The sequence below is a fragment of the Grammomys surdaster genome, unplaced genomic scaffold, assembly GCF_004785775.1.
Source record: "Grammomys surdaster isolate TR1022 unplaced genomic scaffold, NIH_TR_1.0 193, whole genome shotgun sequence".
In the NCBI taxonomy this organism is placed as follows: domain Eukaryota; kingdom Metazoa; phylum Chordata; class Mammalia; order Rodentia; family Muridae; genus Grammomys; species Grammomys surdaster.
In genome coordinates this window covers 9,995,197-10,013,190 of record NW_021604638.1, presented here as the reverse complement: position 1 = coordinate 10,013,190, position 17,994 = coordinate 9,995,197, and the positions used below count along the sequence as shown (strand labels likewise).

The window sequence follows — 17,994 nt, the reverse complement described above, 5'->3', positions numbered from 1 at the left end:
TGGGTCCTCTTACCAATATAGCCCCGGGCTCGAACCCAGAACATCTGTTTGGGCTCCAGTGTCTGGAGCTGGTTCAGGGTGGGTGGGTTCACCAGCTTGATCTCAATGGGTACCTCCCGGGCAGCAATTCGGTTCAGCCCCACTCGATATTTCTCGTGAAGGTTAGGATCCCTGGAAGTAAACACAGGGACGTGGAGGTCTGAGGAGATGGAGCTTCTGTCTGCTGCCCTTTCTGATCATTTTCCACAGGGACTCAGGAAAGTTTCCTTATGATGCTGACAAAACAATATAGTGTCTGAATCCCTCCCCTGTCCCTTCAGCCTTGGGCAAGTTAGTCATCTCTCTGAGCCTACTTTTCCCTCCTGAAACATGAGTAATAATGTGACCTGTCTCCCAGCAAACATTCCACACAGCTAAGGCCTAGGCGCTGCACCCGACCATAGCTCATGCCTCGCACAACCTCACATGGCAAGTGTTATCAACTGATAAGAGGTGAGCATAGGAATCCAGGTGGCTTGCTCAGAGCATGACGGGAGATCTGATGTCGGGCAGTTTATGTATCTAACCACTTCATGACTGTGTACATTCAAGAGCAGCCTCCTGATATGTCTGCATTCTCTACCCTAAGCAGTTGGAAGCACTGTGTGCCGGGGACTCCATTTCCGTGAACTCCTCAGTTCTTAGCAGGCTGTGCCACTGGTGGACTGTTCACCTGCACTGTCCCCTGGGGCAGCCACTAGCCACACGAGACTGAGAACCTGAAATGTAGCAACTGTACCAGAGAACACGATCAGTGAGGGGTGTGGGGTGAGGAGGAGGCTCCGTGGCAGGGAGCCTGCCTAGCGTGCACAGAGCCTTGGGAATTTGATCCCTAGTACCACACACACAAAAGAACTGCTCATTCTACTTCATAAATGTAAGACAGCCTATAGGGCCAGCTGCTACCTTATTGACGAGCATAGTCCTGAATTCAGGCTCCTTTAACAATAATACATTATTTTTATTTCTGCACACACTAAGTCTCATGCACCCCTAAATAGCTAAGTGCCTATATATTTCTTATTGAATCCTCAAAGCAACCTTGAGGTGGGAGTTATGATTAGCACAAGTCATAATCTAATGTATGGATTTAGAGCGGGCAAGCATTTGCCCAAACTCACATAGCTATCAGGGACAGAGTGTAGACTTGAATCCTGGCCGTTCGGCCTCCTGAACCCACGCCCATCTTTCATGCTCCACTGCTGCCACCCCAGTATCCAACACAAACAACAAGCCCTCTCCCCCTTGGCACAGCTGAGGAAATGACTGCTCCTGTACTTTAGATGAAGAATCTAGGGCCGTGCGAGGTTGAGGGATGGGAAATCCCACAGCAGGTAGACACTAACAGAGGTGCAGTCCCTGGCCAGACTCTGTGCGTGCGTGCGTGTGTGTGTGTGTGTGTGTCTGTGTCTAGATCCAGAGCTCTTCCCTATATCCAACACATATCAGACTTTATTCGTTGTGATCTCAGTAAGTTACCAAGAAAGAATCAAAATAGTCAGAAGACTCTAAAGTGAAGATACTGACCAGAGGGCCATACTCTGCAGCAGGGTCCCAGAGGAGGGCCGCATTCTGCCATGCATTCATTCCAAAGCTGCTGCACCATAGGCCTGAAGCAGGAAGGGCATCAGCCCAGGACTGGAGGTGGCTATTTATTTACTGAGTGGTTGTAAAGGCCATTTACTGTTGGATTCAAGTACTGAGAATTGAACTTAGAGGCAATTTTTAAAATATTTTATTTCATTTATTATGGATGGGTACTGAGGGGCTGGAGAGATGGCTCAGTGGTTAAGAGCCCTGACTGTTCTTCCAGAGGTCCTGAGTTCAATTCCCAGCAACCACATGGTGGCTCACAACCATCTGTAATGGGATCCAATGCCCTCTTCTGATATGTCTGAAGACAGTGTATTCATAAAAATCAAATAAATAAATCTTAAAGACAGAGTTCGAGGATGGATGGGTACGGAGAGTATGCACGTGTTCTACAGCACGTGTGTGGAGAGTTTTTCTACTTCTACCTTTATATGGATTCCGGGGATTGAACCAGGTCATCAGACTTGTACAGCAAGCACTTCTTCCTGCTGAGCCATCTCACTGGCACCAACCAATATTTCAATAACATTGAAGCTACCCCCAGTGCTGGCTGCTGGCTGAGTGTAAGCTCTGCCCTTTTTACACTGTGACCCCACATGCACATGTGCTAACACTGAAACTCAAGTGGCTCAGAGGGCTCTTGCCCTAGGTGCACACTAGACTTTAATACCTCCTTTTCTGCTTCTGTATACTGTATATAAAATACATACATTTCTGTATACATATATATTTATATATGCATATGTGTATGTGCATACAGTATTGGGGATGAATCTAGAGTCTTGGGCATGCTAAGCACATGTTCTAGCAGAGAATACCTCCCAGACTGTCCCCACCTCTCTCTATATATATAAAATTTGTTTTTGTTTCATATGTGTTAGTGTTTACTTACATGTATGCATGTGCATGACGTTTGTGTTTCCTGGCTGTGGAGGCCTGAAGGAGGTGTCAACGCCTTTGGAACTAGATTTAGAGGTGGTTTTGAGCCACCATGTGGCTGCTGGAGGCACACTTCGCAAGAGCAGCAAGTGCTCTTAATGCCTGAGCCGTTTCTTCAGCCTACCCCCGTGTTTTTGAGACAGGGTCTCATGTAGCCCTAGCTAACCTGGGGATCACAGAGCTCCATCTGTCTCTGCCTCCCAAGTGCTTGCATCTAGTGTATGCTTTTAGTGCATAGTCAAGACCCACTGAGAGGCTCTGGCCCACAACTGAGTAGGAGGCAGAGCTTGAAAACACTGCCCTGGGACTGTATGAGAAAGGGGACGAGAGGTAGCGTGGGGGCATAGAATAAAAATGCAGTAGACACATGCGTGAAGCTGTCAAAATGAAACCCATGACTTCAGACAACACACTCTAATTGAAAATAAAGGAGTGGGCTGGAGAGGTGGCTCAGCAGTTAAAAGCACCAGCTGCTCTTCCAGAGGTCTAGAGTTCAATTCCCAGGAACCACATGGTGGCTCCGTCTTCTGGCATGTAGGTGTACATGCAGACAGAGCACTCCTACATTTAAATACGTACATACAAAAATAAATTTAAAAATAAAGAGCAGGGAGGCGAGGTGGCATACAGGCCTGAGGACCTGAGTCCTATCCTCACACAAACACGGCATACACATCGTACATACGCTGTGACAGCACGCACATGCACAAACACGCCACACACGCATGCACGCACGCACGCGTGCACACACACACACACAATACTAGATTTTTAAAAGGAAATGGAACCAGGCAGTGGTGGCATACGCCTTTAATCCCAGCACTTGGGAGGCAGAAGCAGGTGGATTTCTGAGTTCAAGGCCAGCCTGGTCTACAGAGTGAGTTTCAGGACAGCCAGGGCTACAGAGAGAAACTCCGTCTCGAAAAACAAAAAAACAAAAAAACAAAAAACAAAAAAAAAAAGGGAAATGGAGACTAGTATAGAAATATCAGAATGCAGAATGCATCTGAGAGCTGTTTTCTTTTTCACTTAAAGATGTGATCTTTCTACATAAGGATGGCTGGCTGGCTGGGACTCCCCATGTAGACCAGGCTAGCTTTGAACTCTCACAGACTTGCCTGTCTCTAAAGGATGCAGACTATGCCTGGGGCCCAAATGTGGTTTTTACTATAGGTCAAAGTAATACCGTTCTAAGATCTAGAGTGTAGCTGGGTGGTAGAACACACCTCGCACACACTAGCCCCCTCACCTTAAGTACTGGTCAATGAGGGCCTCGTGGTCCAGCAGCTCCTCGGGCGGGGGCACAGTGGGCATGGAGAACTGGTGCTGCAGGGGGCTGGGCTGCATCTGCTGGAAGGAGGCCTGGCAGATGAAGATGGCCTTGCCGTGCTGCACCGCCTTCACAGCGCGCACCGAGAAGCTCGCTCCGGTCCGTGTCCTCTCCACCTGGTACAGCACTGGCACCTTCGGGTCCCCTGCAGTGGATATAGGGATACAATGACCCTAAGTAAATCCATGGGTCGTCATCATCACAGTTAGTAAGACAGCCACCTCCGTTCTACTCATCCTGATTTCTTGGTTGGTTGGTTGGTTGGCTGGTTGGCTGGTTGGGGTTGTTGTTGTTGTTTTGAGACAGGCTTTCACTCTGTAGCTTAGGCTGGCCTGGAACTGAGGGCAATCCTCTTGCCTCTGCCTCTCAAATGCTAGAATTACAAGTGTGAACATCATACCATCTTCTTTTAGTTTTTAAAGACAGACTTCTCAACATGTTGCTGTCACATGCATTTGGCAGAGATCCAGACAGGCATGGGAGGGGGCCGCGTCTACAGCAGAGAACAGAGAGTGTGCTGGGTGTGCCCAGACTGGAGGCTGTGGGCCTGGGGAAGCTGCAGGGGAGCCGTGGAGGAGGGGGCATGTATGTGATTGGTCAGGGACGCACATTTGTCTTTCTCCACTTGGTACAGAGACTGGTGAAACTAGAAGAGCTGTTGGTTTAGAGCTGTTTGGGGATGAAGAGGGTCATGCCTGCTAAGACAAGAGCTCTGCCACTGAAATACACCTCCAGCCCCATGCAGAGAAACGGAAATGACAGACATACTTCCCGGTTCTAGGTTTTTAGCCTTTCTCTGTGTATAAATACCAACCTCTTCTGCCTGACTGAAACACTTTTTCTCCTTTTTTAATTAAATATCGAATTAATTTATTTGAGTCAGGATCTCACTGGAACTTTGTAGAGGATAGCATCCAACTCCCAGAACTCTGGCTGCCTCTGCTTCCCTAGTGCTGAGATTAAAGGCATGGTCCACCATGTTGAGCCCACACTTCTCTTTTATATTTGTTTGTTTTGTTTTGTTTTGTTTTGTTTTGTTTTTCAAGACAGGGTTGCTCTCCATAGCCCTAGCTTTCCTGGAACTTACTTTGTAGGTTAGGCTGACTTCAAACTCACAGAGATCTACCTGCTTCTGCTGAATGCTGGATTAAAGGCATGCACCTGGCAACTTATTCTACTTTTTTTTTTCCCCAGACAGAGTTTCTCTGTGTAGTCCTGGCTGTCCTGGAACTCACTCTGTAGACCAGGCTGGCCTCGAACTCAGAAATCCGCCTGCCTCTGCCTCCCAAGTGCTGGGATTAAAGGCATGCGCCACCACTGCCCAGCCTTATTCTACTTTTGAAATGAAGTGGTCCCTGATTTTAGAATCAAAACTAAGGCCAGTTAATATATTTAGGCACCAGTCTATAATGCCAACATGCAGGAAGTTGAGGCAGGAGGATTAGAATTCCAAGCCAGACTTGGTAATTTAGCATAAAAACAAACAAAACCCAGTCAGGCATCTCTTTAGCTAAAAGAATCACAGGATAAGAAGATCAGGGTTGGACTGGGACAAGGCTCTGTTGGTATAGGACTTACCTAATATGAACAAAACCCTGGATTCTACCCAGCACCAAAGGTTTGGTGGTACCTGTAATCCCAGCACCGAGGAGCCACAGGCAAGAAGATCAGAATGTTAGTTAGGGACATCCATGGCTACACAGCAAGTCTGAGGCCAGCCAGGGACACATGAGACCACCACTCTGCAAGCAGCATGCAGCTGCTGAGGTACATCGCCAGCCCAGATCAAGAGTTTGCAATGAGAAGTTCTTTGTATCTGAGCTCAGAGCTCTAAGAATCTAAGAGATTCTACTGAAACAACTCCGGTCCCACCTTGCCTCTGTTTCACAGATGAGCTCAATCTTAGCAAAAGAAGGTAAGCTCGCTCAAGAATACCGTGGTAATTACTGTAAAGCTGAAACTGAGTTTCCGAATCACCTACCTTCTATCCCAATAGCAGTTTACAGCCCTACGAAGACTTAGCAGTCTGGACACGAGAAAAGGATGAAGAGGGCTAGACATAGAGGTGCAGGCCCTTAGTCTGAAACACTCAGGAGCCAGAGGCAGGCAGACCTTTGTGAGTTCAAGGCCACCCTGGTCTGAATGGTGAGTTTCAAGCCAGCCAGGCTGCATAGTGAGACCCTGTCTCAAAACAACAAAAGCGAGGCAGGTGAGGTGCTCTTCAGTTAAGCGCACTGTCTGCTCTTGCCGAGGAAACCTGTTTGGTTCCTACCACCTACAGCGTGGCTCACAATCCCTCGTAACTCCAAATCCAGGGTATACAACACCTCCTCAGACAGTAGGAATGCTAGCTACATGGTGCTCATTTAGACATAGACATATATCTTTTTAAAAATAAGCAAATGCATACTTTTTTTGTTTAATGAATGAAGGTTGGGTATGGTGGCAAATGCCCTTAATCCCAGCTCTTGGGAAGCAGAGGCAAGCGGAAAGGATGAATAAAGAACAGAGCCAGGCCTGATGTCACAAAAGCTGAAGCCAGCCAGGGCTACACAATGAGACCATATCTCAAAATAAAATCCAACAAGAAAGCTCCAGGACAGGCCCACCGAGAGCAGATAAGCATTGGTCCATGTCATTAAGAAACAGAGAATGTACTTAATGGGTCTCAGTGAGTGTGACAGGATCCAGGTTGTTTCCAGATCGTGTCTCAGCCTCCCGAGTGTTGGGGTTACAGACCTGAGCTCGCTCCCTGCTTTTCTGGGTCCCTGAGATGGAACACAGACCCTTCCGTGTGCTACTCAAGTGTGCTACTACTAAGTCCCATGCTCAGCCCCCCTAGGAACCTTTCAGGGAATCATCTCTCTCTCCCTTCTTCATCCTCCTCTCTAATTCTCCTCTCCAATCAGCCTTCAAAGCCAGGAAGGAAGCAGTAACCACTGGGCTACCAAAGGTGGCTGCAAGTGAGGCACCAAGGTGCGGGGTTTACCTGCCCGGACAAAGTAGCAGTGTAGGGAGTGCACGTGGACGTCTTCGCTCACAGACTTGGCTGCAGCCACCAGGGCCTGGCCCACAATCTGACCCCCAAAGAGCCGCTGGGAGGTAGGTACCCAGTAATGCCTTCCTCTGTGGGGAGAGGAAAGTGGAAAAGACTTGAGGGGTGTTTGGAACTCCGTAAGCCTCAAGTAAAGAATCTAAGGTTATTTGGGTCCTTTTTCAGAACCCAAGCAAGGCCAAGGAGTCCACTCTCAAATCTCTTACAGCACGGCAGAAACCTTCAGCCTTCACATCCACCCAAGCTTTCTGTGGACTTCAGTCAAACAGAGCGAGCTAACTCCCTCGTTTCCAGCAAAAAAAATACAGGAAGCAAGTCCACACAACTCAACCATTACCAATCCTGGGCAGTTTCAAGTCCACACAACTCAACCATTACTAATCCTGGGCAGTTTCAAGTCCACGGCTTCTTCCCCGCCTCAAGCCAGGGAAAGGCAGAAGCCAGAGGTTGACTGAGGCCTTGAAAGGGACATGGGGAACTCCAAAACCCAGGTCTGGGGCTGGACTGTACAGATGAAGGCTTGCCACTGGCACTCCTTAACCACAAGGCAGTTCTCCCAGGAACTAGCTTCAGAGCTAAAAGGGCTCCAAGACTTCCCATAGAACTCCCTTTAAAAAAAAAAAAAAAAAAGTCTAACTGTTCAAGGGTCTGAGGTTGTGAAATTTAATACAGATGAACACACTGGTCTAGCCTTCTAGGTGAAAGGGCTTGCCTAGTGCTGGAGTCCTCACTCTCCGCCCTGAGGTTATCTTTTCTTTATTACAATACAATTTGAAAAGCACTCCTGGCCTGACACAGGAATTACCTAGCTGGAAGAAAGATAGCTTCTGATAAAAATTATAAGAACTGTCAAAACTGTCACTTAACAGGCATGGTGGGACACACCTTTGATCCCAGGATTTGAGAGGCAGAGATACACTGGTTTCTGTGAGTTCAAAGCCAGCCAGGTCTATATATAATTCCAGGTCAGCCAGGGAGGGCTATACAGAGAGCCTGTCTCAAAACAAAACAACCAGACAGAATTGGTGGTGAACTCCTGCCAGCACTTAGGAGGCAAATGCAGGTGGATCCCAGTGGGTTCCAAGGCAACCTGGAACCTGGTGTGTGTGTGTGTATATATATATATTGTATACACACACACACACACACACACACACAGTGAATTCCAGGTCAGCCAGGACTATATATAGAGACACCCTGTCTCTAAGCAAAACAAAAAAACTGTTACAAACCCAGGCTGCAATCACCAACTTCGGTAATGCCTGGAAGAAAACACACCCCAAGTTAAGTAATGACTTACCAGACCAAAATTAATGGTACAGGGTTGGCTTGAACACACACACACACACACACACACCGGGGAGTTTATTAGAGTTGTGTATTAAGGCCGATCAGCTGTTACTCTCAGGGGAATTACTGCCCTCACTTTGTTGACTCAGTCTACCAGATTAAGCTGCCTTGTAGTGTAACTGAGTGTCTGTCTGTCTCTGTCTCTGTCTCTGTCTCTGTCTCTGTCTCTCTCTCTCTCTCTCTCACACACACACACACACACACACACACACACTTTTTTTTCTTCCCAGATCGCCTCCTGAAGAGCATGGATGTCAGGGAAACGCCTTCTAACTGCAGCAGAGCTTGCACCCGGCACTGAACTCTTAACCCCAGAATTGTGGTTCACGGGGAGATGGGAGTAATCGCGACTCTAAAGAGGGGTGCGAGCCTAGTTCAGAGAGGCCGCCGGCTACCTGTAGAGATCTTCATCTAGTGGCTCGAGGTTGAGCACGCTGGTGACCAATACACTACGGAGGTCTCCGGAAAGGTCGCCGCGGTCGGCGTCGCCATGAGCATCTCCGAGATCCTCTGGCGCTGACATTTTCACTGCTCGCTGCGGATGAGAGAAACGCGGAAACTTATATAGGCTCCCAGCGCTTCCGGCAGGTCGCTCCAGGGGCCGGAAATCCCAAGGGCTTCGGTGAGCGAGACGCAGATTGTGATTGGTCGATGTGCTTGTCAATTTCCGAGTGGGCGCGGCTACCTCTATTATAAGATTGGAGAATATTTGTGCCTGTTTTGGAGCTCCGCGTGTGATTGGGTGAATCAGCGAGGGGGCGGAGCCTTGGAGATGAATAATAAGGGATGAGTGTCATTTCCCTTCTGTCACTGAGCAAAGTCGCTCCCAGGTTGCTGTTACCGGTCTCTTCTGGGCTCCTCCCAAGCTCCCAATAAGCCACTCAGTCTGGGCCGCACCTGGGCCGGTGCCAGCCGTTACCCAGTGACCTCTGACCCCTGGCGTGATTCTGGGCTCTGGGAGGGCCGGTCCCCGGCCATGGAGCTAGGCAGCTGCTTTAAGACCTACGAGGACTTCAAGGAGTGTTTCAGCGCCTACAAAAAGGAGACCAGGTGCTCCTTCATTGTCAGGGACTGCGTCTCCGTCCGTTTCCATAACCTCAACAACGGCACCTCTTTCCGCGAGGATATCCTGTAAGGGCGGGGCAGGAGGGTGGGGAGGAGGGCTGCCTGGAGGAGGTGGGCGTGCATGGAGGAGCCACGTTGCCCATGCCTGCTGAAAAGCGAGGGAAACCTCACCGGCGTGGCCTTGTGCTACCCGCCGCGCTTGCTCCCACTCCTTCATTCACAAGCTTTTCTGGGAATTCGCAGTAACTGCATCTTGTTGGTTTTCCGTGTTACTCGTTTGTTTATTGAGAGCATCTATCTCAAAGCGCAGAGCTTGTTGAGGAGTGAATCCAAACACCTTGGTACTTTCCTCCATTAGCCTCCTCTTAACAAAGCAGTAATGTGCTCGTTGGTTGGTTGGTTGGTTGGTTGGTTGGTTGGTTGGTTGGTTGGGTCTTTTCGTTGATTGATTTTGTAAATGATTCTTGAGTTCCAGATACAGCCGTTTTTCAAACACCTCCCTTATCCAAGGTGGTGTGCTTCACTCTGCAGGGGCGTGTGTCAGGATTATTGGTAGTTCTCTGACTCATTTGACTAAAAGGGCTAAAAGCTGGTGAGAGCACCATTGCTTTTAGGGTTCAGGTGAAGCAGCCTACTATAAATTTAGCTTTTAATTTTACTTTGAAAGAAAGAACGACAAGAGTGCAGGTTTAGAAGCCCAATCCCAAAAGGTCAAGGCAGGAGGTTCATGAGTTTGAGGCAAATCAGCTTTATTTTTATTTTTTTTAAATACAGGGAAAGGATGGTGATGGCTCATGCCTTTAATCCCAGCACTTGGGAGGCAGAGGCAGACAGATTTCTGTGAGTTTGAGGCCAACCTGGTCTACAGAGCAGCTTCTAGGACAGTCAAGGCTACACAGAGAAAACCCGTCTTAAAAAACCAAAGTGGGGGCCAGGCGGTAGTGGCACATGCCTTTAATCCCAGCACTTGGGAGGCAGAGGCAGGTGGGTTTCTGAGTTTGAGGTCAGCCTGGTCTACAGAGTGAGTTCCAGGACAGACAGCCAGGGCTACAAAGAGAAACCCTGTCTGGAAAAACCAAAAAAAAACCAAAAAACCAAAGTGGGGAGAGGGGACGGGAATGAGAGAGAATGAGAAGCAGCCCCCACCAAATCCCTTGTGAAAATGAAGGCTTGTGTAGCCAGACTTTTGCTTTGAAATCTAATCATTATATAAATAAATTTGAAAGTCAATTCAAGTTTCAATTACAACTTATGAGCCAACTGAGTGTCAAAGTACACCAAAGTTTGAGACCAGGATTGGGCTATTTCCAGACTAAGGAGCCTGGCTGTGTTCTGGCTCCGTTCTGAAGTCCAGGGTCATTCTTGGGTACACGTAAAGATGAATTAAGTGTCCCTAAGGAGTTACCTGGACTTAGCAACTAGTATGGATTAAAATACCGAAATAACAAATGGTGGCTGGATTGGCAGCTCATGGTTAAGAGGACCCAGACTCGGTCCCCAGCACCCACGTGGTGGATTATTAGCACCTGTAACTCCAGTTCTAGGAGTTCCACTCCACCCTTCTGTCCTTTAAGGGCTCCTGAAAGCACACAGCACACATACATACACTCAGCCACACATACGCACATTGACTATGTGTCAGGTGTGGTGTATGCCTTTAAGTCCCAGCACTTGGAAGGCAGAGGCAGGTCTGTGCCTGTGGGTTGAAGGTCAACATGGCCTAAATAATGAGTGAGTTCCAGGGTAGCAAGGACTCCATAAGTATGACCCTATCTCAAAAAAAAAGAAAAAATCCAAGAAAATGAAGTTAATATCAAAAAGGAAACTAAAAGTCTCCTGAAGAAAGACACTTTTTGCTTTGTTTTTTATACAAGCCCTCTCTATGTAGCCTGAGTAGCCCCAAACTCATGGCAGTTCTCTTATCTCAGACTTCCAAGTGCTGGGATTACAGACATGACTGAGACTTTTTCCTTGTCTTTAATTTCCTACCAGAACAACCAAACTATTTACATAGAATTTACATTGTGTTGGTTATTGTAACCTAGAGTATATGGGAGGCTGTATGCAAACAGCATGCTGTGTTAGGTAAGAGATTGAACAGCTGCATGATGTGGGGTCTGGAAACCATGTTCTAAGTGGTAAATGCCTTCAAAAGGTACCTCTTGCCTATAATCCCAGCATCTCAGAAGGATGGGGCTGGAAGTAAACATAGTAAACTCCAAAGCAGCCTTGATTACAGGGTGAAACCCTTCTCTAAAAACCAAATAAGTAAAATATAGAAGAGTTATAAAAGAAAAATCAGGCATGGAGGTATACACTTTTAATCCCAGCACTGGAGAGACAAATGCTAGGTGGGTCTCTATGACTTCAGGGCCAGCCTGGTCTACATAGTGAGTTCTGGACCAGCCAGGGCTGCATAGAAAGAAGTAACAGATACCAGAGATGCATACAAGGCTTCCCACTAAAATGGCTGTTTTTCCCTGAGCCTCTGAATGAATAGAGGCCAGGAGTAGGAGAGCATTGGGTAAGTACATACTGAGTCAAAGGCATCTGATAGACAGACCCATGGGAGTGAAGGCACAGATCTATGAAGAAGATGGCATCCTGTAGCAACGGGGCTGCTGTGCTTGGCAGAAGGTTAGGTCAGTTGCAATCTGTCAGAAAGTACTATTCCATGACTGAGATCCCTGACTCTGTACTTCGTGGTGGTACCTTGCTAGGCTACCGCACAGGCAGGTCCAGCTGGCGGTTATCCATGGTAGGCATTAATTGTTGAGTAAATGACAAGTCAGGTGTTAACCATGATTTAGGGAAATAGGTACTACTCTAAAAAAAACATACAAATTTAGGCCTATATTTTCGTCTTTAAGTTTTAAAGATTCATTTTTATTTATATTTGTGTGTATCTGTGAAGGCCAGAAGAGGACATTGGATCCCATGGAGATTGAGTTAAGTCAGTTGAGAACCACCCCATGTGTATACTGGGCACTGAAGTCAGGAAGAGCAGCGTTCTTAACTGCAGAGCCATTTCTCCAGCCCTAAGTTTTGTGGGTTTTAAACAATATAAATAGGGACGAGGGAAGTTGTTCAGGCAGAAAATGTCTGCCACACAAGCATGGGAACTGAGTTCACATCCCCACTTCTGCTTAAAGGCTGGGCTGTGTGACCCTAACCCCATTGTCGAGTGAGCAAAGACAGGCGATGGATTCCAGAGCTCTCTGGCTAGCTAACCTAGCTGACTCTGTGAGCTTCAGTTCAGTGAGAGGCTCTATCTCAGAAAACGTGGTAGAAAGGCAGGACATACTGACACACACCTTTGATCTCAGCACTCCAGAGGCAGAGGCAGGCAAATCCCTGTAAGTTTCAGACAGCCTGGTTTACAAATTAAGTTGCTACAAGCCAGCCAGGGTAAGACAGAGTAATAGAGGAAGATACCCAGTGTTGACCTCTGGCCTCCAAGCAGTGCACATTGGTGTGCATATCAGATGTATACATACCACATGTATATATACCACATGTACACATACCACATGTATGCATACCACATGTATACATATCACATGTATGCATGCCACATGTATACATACCACATGTATACATATCACATGTATGCATACTACATGTATACACATCACATGTATGCATACCGTATGTATATATCACGTGTATACATACTACATGTGTGCATGCCACATGCATACACATCACATGTATACATACCACATGTATGCATGCCCCATGTATACATATCACATGTATGCATACCATATGTATACATACCACATGCATACATATCAGATGTACACATATCACATGTATGCACACCCTCCTGTCCCTACCTCCCAATCTGCTCCACCCTTTGGAGGCCTGGTTGCCTGAATTGTAATACTTGGGAAGTTGTCAAAGGGAGAACTGGTGTGAGGACTGAAGTCATGACGACGCAGAAGAGAGAAGTAGCAAGCCAAAGCACACGTGACAGAAAGGGGACAAACAGGGAGAAAGGTCAAACTGTGCACAGTTAATGTGTCAGTGTTAGATGGGCGTTCCCTTTACCACCTGTGCTGCTTTAACTGTTGGGCTGTAGAAACTTTCCAATGTCACTTCTGATTCCATCAGCAAACTTGTACTTCCCATGGCCAGGCATTAGAGGAGGGCACAAGGATGAGAGCACTGTGGGCTTGAAGCCCTGAAGACTGTACTGAGTAACATAGGATTCTTATGTGCCTCTTGGTCCTCAGCAGAGACAAATGGGTTGCTGGTTAACCTTAATCCCAGCACTCGGAGGCAGAGGCAGGTGGATCTCTGAGTTCAGTGTCTACAGAGTGGGTTCCAGGACAGCCATAATGAGAAATCCTGTCTCGAAAAATCAAAAAAAATTTCTTTTGACTTTTAAGGTAGGATCTCACCCTTCTGCCAGCCTTGAACATGCAGTGATGTCTTCCCTGCCTCCCTGGTCCTGAGATTACAGTGTGAGAGTCATCTCGTCTGCCTGGAATAGTGCCTCAGCTTTTTAGAAGAAGGGTCCTCCCACCTCCACCTCCCAGGGGCTGGGATCAAAGGCAGTGCTTCCACACCAGCCTCCACTAGGATGTCAGTGTGCTTCGGTTTTGAGACAGGGTCTATCTGTGTAGCCCTGGCTGCTCTGGAACTTGCTCTGTAGACCAGGCTGGCCTCAAATGCAGAGATCCACCTGCCTCTGCCTCCTGAGTACTGGGTTAAAGGCGTGCATCTCCACACCAGGCTCTAATGGGTGATTTGGATCGTGTACGGCACCCTAGCTCTCTGTAGAGCTCAGTGTGTCAGGGGAACTGGGGGGGAGGTGGCAGAAACATTTTTAGGAGATAATTTAATAGATGTTTTCATAGCCAAGTATGTACACTGTCTTGGGGTCATATTGCTGTAAAGAGACACCATGACCACAGCAGCTCTTATAAAGGAAAGCATTTAACTGGGGCCGGCTTACAGTGTAGAGGGTTAGCTCATTATTGTCATGGTAGGAAACATGGTGACATTCAGGCAGAGATGGTGATGGAGAAGGAGCTGAGAGTCCTACATCTGGATCCTCAGACAATAGTCTGAGAACTGCCACAGTAAGCCTAGCTTTGAGCACTGGAGACCCTAAAGCCCACTCCACAGTGACACACTTCCTCCAGCAAGGCCACACCTACTCCAACAAGGCCACGCCTCCTAATAATACCACTCCCTGTGGTCCAAGCATTTAACATATGAGTCTACAGAAGCTATTCCTATCAAGCCAACACATGCACTGACTGAAGAGGGGATTTTAATGAGAACGTATCCATTACATCCACATGAGCTCCTTACTGAACAGCGTAAACGTGGCAGGCTGATTTCAAGGAAATATCTGAGTGGAGCATGGCAGACACAGTAGCTAAGAGCACTTGCTGCTCTTCAAGTGGACCTGGGTTCAATGCCTAGTCTGTAACTCTAGGTCCAGGGCATCTGGTGCCCTCTTCTGACCTCCATAGGCACCAGGCATGCCAGTGGTGTACAGACATACATGCAGGCAAAACAACCATACACACAAAATAATTTTTACATTTTACTTAAAACTAATAATGCAAGCTGGGCGGTGGTGGTGCACGCCTTTAATCCCAGCACTTGGGAGGCAGAGGCAGGCGGATTTCTGAGTTCAAGGCCAGCCTGGTCTACAGAGTGAGTTCCAGGACAGCCAGGGCTACACAGAGAAACCCTGTCTCGAAAAACAAAACAACAACAACAAAAAAAAAACCCTAATAATGCAGAGGTTAGATGGCTAGCAGTGGCAGGTGTGCATTCAGGAAGTTAGCAATTCAAGATGAGGAGCATCAGGCCTAAGGGTTAGAGGCTGAGAGCTCTGGAGTGAGCTAGCCTTTGCCTTTGACCTGAGACAAGAGTTTTAACCTCCTAAGTGAAGGCTTGTCCTTTACGAAGTGAGGAGGTGGTTCCATTAGGAGCACTTGCTGCTCTTGCAAGAGTATTCAAATATGGTGTTCAGCACCCTAGTCAGTCAGCTCATGACTGCCTGTATGTCCAACTCCAGGGGGATCTGATGCCCTTTGCAGGACTCTGAGGGCACTGCACTCAGGCACTTGGGCATATAAAAGACATGCACATAACTAAAACTAAAATTACTTACATTTCTTTGAGATTTTATTTATTTTTATTTTATATGCATGCATGTTTGCTTGAGTGTATTTCTGTGTACCAGGGGGCTATAAGAGTGTCAGTTCCACTGGAATTAGGTACAGTTGTGAGCTTCCATGTGGATGCTAAGAATTGGAACCTGAGTCCTCTAGGAGAGCAGCAAGTACTCTTAACTGCTGAGCTACTGAGCCATCCTTCTAGTCCTAAAAGTAAATCTTACAAAAAAAAAAAAAAAAAAAAAAAGAAAGAAAGGAAGGAAGGAAGGAAGGAAGGAAGGGAAAAGGAAAAGGAGGTGGACTGGGGAATATAGCTAGAGTTAGGGTGCTTACCTGCGGAGTATAGGCAAAGCCATGGGTTTGAGCCCCAACACTGGAAGGAAAAAAAAAAAAAACAGCAGAGGGTTTGATGAGAAACAAGATGCATGTAGCATCCTAATTAGTGACTGTTTGCTGGAGCTGTAACTACAGTGGACCATAGAAAGTGGTATGTATATAGGATAAAATCTAGCAGGACTGGTGGCGCAGACTGTAATCTCAGCACTTGGGAGGCTCGTGCAAGAATACTGCCATGAGTTTGAGACCAGGCTCAGCAATACAATGAGTTCAAAGACAGCCTGGGCTACAGTGTAAGATCCTGTCTCAAAAAAATGGAGGCAACGGGAGAAGACAGAGATGATGGCTCAGTAGTGTCGCACGTAACTTCCTTGAGCCAGGTCCTCGGTTTAATACCAGCACCACAAAGAGAAGGAGATGGGATGGTGTCACTTATGAACCTGGATGGTAGAACATTTGCCTGGCACTCTTAAGGGACTGGGTTAAATACTCAGCACTGCAGAAAACAAAAACAAGAGAGACAGAGAAAGAGGGGGGCTGGCCTAGCAGGCTCAAAGCTCCAGGTTCTGTCTCTAGTCCCACATCAACCAAGAGTGGTGTATACTCCTATAAATCCAGCACTTAAAGGCTAACACAGGGAATTACTGCAAGTTCTAGGCTAGCCTGGGCTACAGTATAAGACCCAGCCTCAAAACACTAGTAAATACATATATAAATGAAATCAGTATGGTACATATAATGTTATAAATGTATGAATGGCATATTGTAATGTACTATTTTGTATAGTAATTAGAAATACAAAATAAAATCAAAATCTGGCACAGTGGCACATACCTTTTATTCCAGCACTCAAGGGTCCAAGGAAGAGGATTATTATAAATTGGGGTCCAACACAGAGAAACCCCGTCTAAATAAATAATCAGGACTATAGAATGTTGCAGTGCTTAAGAATACTTGTTATTCATGCAAAAGACCCAGGTTTGATTCCCAGCACCTGTGTGGTGGCTCACACCATCCATGTCCAGTTCCAGGGGATCCAGTATCTTCTGACCTCCAGGACACTCCATGCCTGTGGCACATAGTCATACATGCACACATATATCCACATACAATATAATAAAATAAGATTGAAATATACATATATACACACACACATATATGTATACATATATATATATATATCAATTAGAAATTTCCATTTGCTTGTTTTTGTGTTCTATTTATGTAGAGATCAGAGGAAAACTTTGGATCTGGTTCTCTCCTTCCACCATGTGGGTCCCCGGGATCAAAATCAGGCAAAGCAGCAAGCACTTATACCCTAAACCATCTCACTGGCTCCCTAGTCAGAAGAGTCTTAAGGTTCATTGTGGCAAATAATTTGAGAATGGGGACATCAGCAGGATATGATAGTGCTATCCTTAACACCAACACTAGGGAGGGGGACAGATCTCTGTGAGTTCTAGGCCAGTCTGATCTATATAGGGAGCTCCAGGAAAAGCAGGGCTACACAGTGAAACCCTGTCTAAAAAACAAACAAAAAAGACTTCTTCAAACCCAGGTTGGTAAGAAGCCCGTCTTGCAGGTCATGGAAGCAGTTGGTAAAGGAGAAAGTATTTAGACCTTTTTTCTTGATTGGCTGCCCTTTGTTAACATGCTTTTTACAGTAATTAGGGCTGTTTTCTCTTTGTTGGGTTTTGTGTGGTTTTGCTTTTGAGATAGAGTCTCACTATGTGGCTGGCCTGGAGTGCCATGTAAAACAAGCTGGACTTGAGCCTGAGGGACCCTCTTCACTCTGCCTCTAGAATGCTGGGATTACAAGCACCTACCACCGTGCCCTGCAGGAGAGCTGGGGTTTGTCACTGGTGAGTTTGAGAACAGTTATCCTAGCCATAATGAATTCTGTCCTGATGTCTCCAGTGAATAGCTTCCAGGCTGCAGGCGGTTCGTTGGCCTACGTAAAGACACTTATCATTTTGAAAACTAAAAGCAATTTAGGCATATAGACCAGAGAGCAGGACAAAGCCCAGGTACATACTTCATAGTAACACAAATATATTTTATTTTATTTTATTTTAAGACCCCTATCAAGTGAGAAAGTGTGTGTGTGTGTGTGTGTGTGTGTGTGTGTGTGTGTGTGTGTGTGT

At 46.8% G+C, this 17,994-nt stretch overlaps 3 protein-coding genes across 4 annotated transcripts in view; 2 read left to right on the top strand and 1 right to left on the bottom strand.

Annotated features, from left to right (window-relative positions):
• The window catches only part of Acot8 (acyl-CoA thioesterase 8), a 12,094-nt gene extending 2,874 nt beyond the window's left edge, over positions 1-9,220 (bottom strand). Inside the window, exons 1-4 of one of the 2 annotated variants that reach the window (XM_028769493.1) lie at positions 8,702-9,220; positions 6,891-7,027; positions 3,821-4,046; positions 14-171 (exon numbers count right to left, since the gene is read on the bottom strand). In XM_028769493.1, coding sequence (XP_028625326.1) covers positions 14-171; positions 3,821-4,046; positions 6,891-7,027; positions 8,702-8,829 — 649 coding nt within the window. In that variant the 5' untranslated portion in view covers positions 8,830-9,220. The remainder of the gene's footprint in view (positions 1-13; positions 172-3,820; positions 4,047-6,890; positions 7,028-8,701) is intronic. The other variant, XM_028769494.1, reaches the window with a different exon arrangement.
• Positions 9,111-17,994, top strand: part of Zswim3 (zinc finger SWIM-type containing 3) — a 17,642-nt gene continuing 8,758 nt past the window's right edge. Inside the window, exon 1 of the mRNA XM_028769488.1 lies at positions 9,111-9,437. Within this exon, the coding sequence (XP_028625321.1) occupies positions 9,283-9,437 (155 nt within the window). The 5' untranslated portion in view covers positions 9,111-9,282. The remainder of the gene's footprint in view (positions 9,438-17,994) is intronic.
• Zswim1 (zinc finger SWIM-type containing 1) overlaps positions 9,346-17,994 on the top strand; it is a 22,246-nt gene continuing 13,597 nt past the window's right edge. Inside the window, exon 1 of the mRNA XM_028769490.1 lies at positions 9,346-9,437. The gene's annotated coding sequence lies outside the window, so the exon portion shown is untranslated. The remainder of the gene's footprint in view (positions 9,438-17,994) is intronic.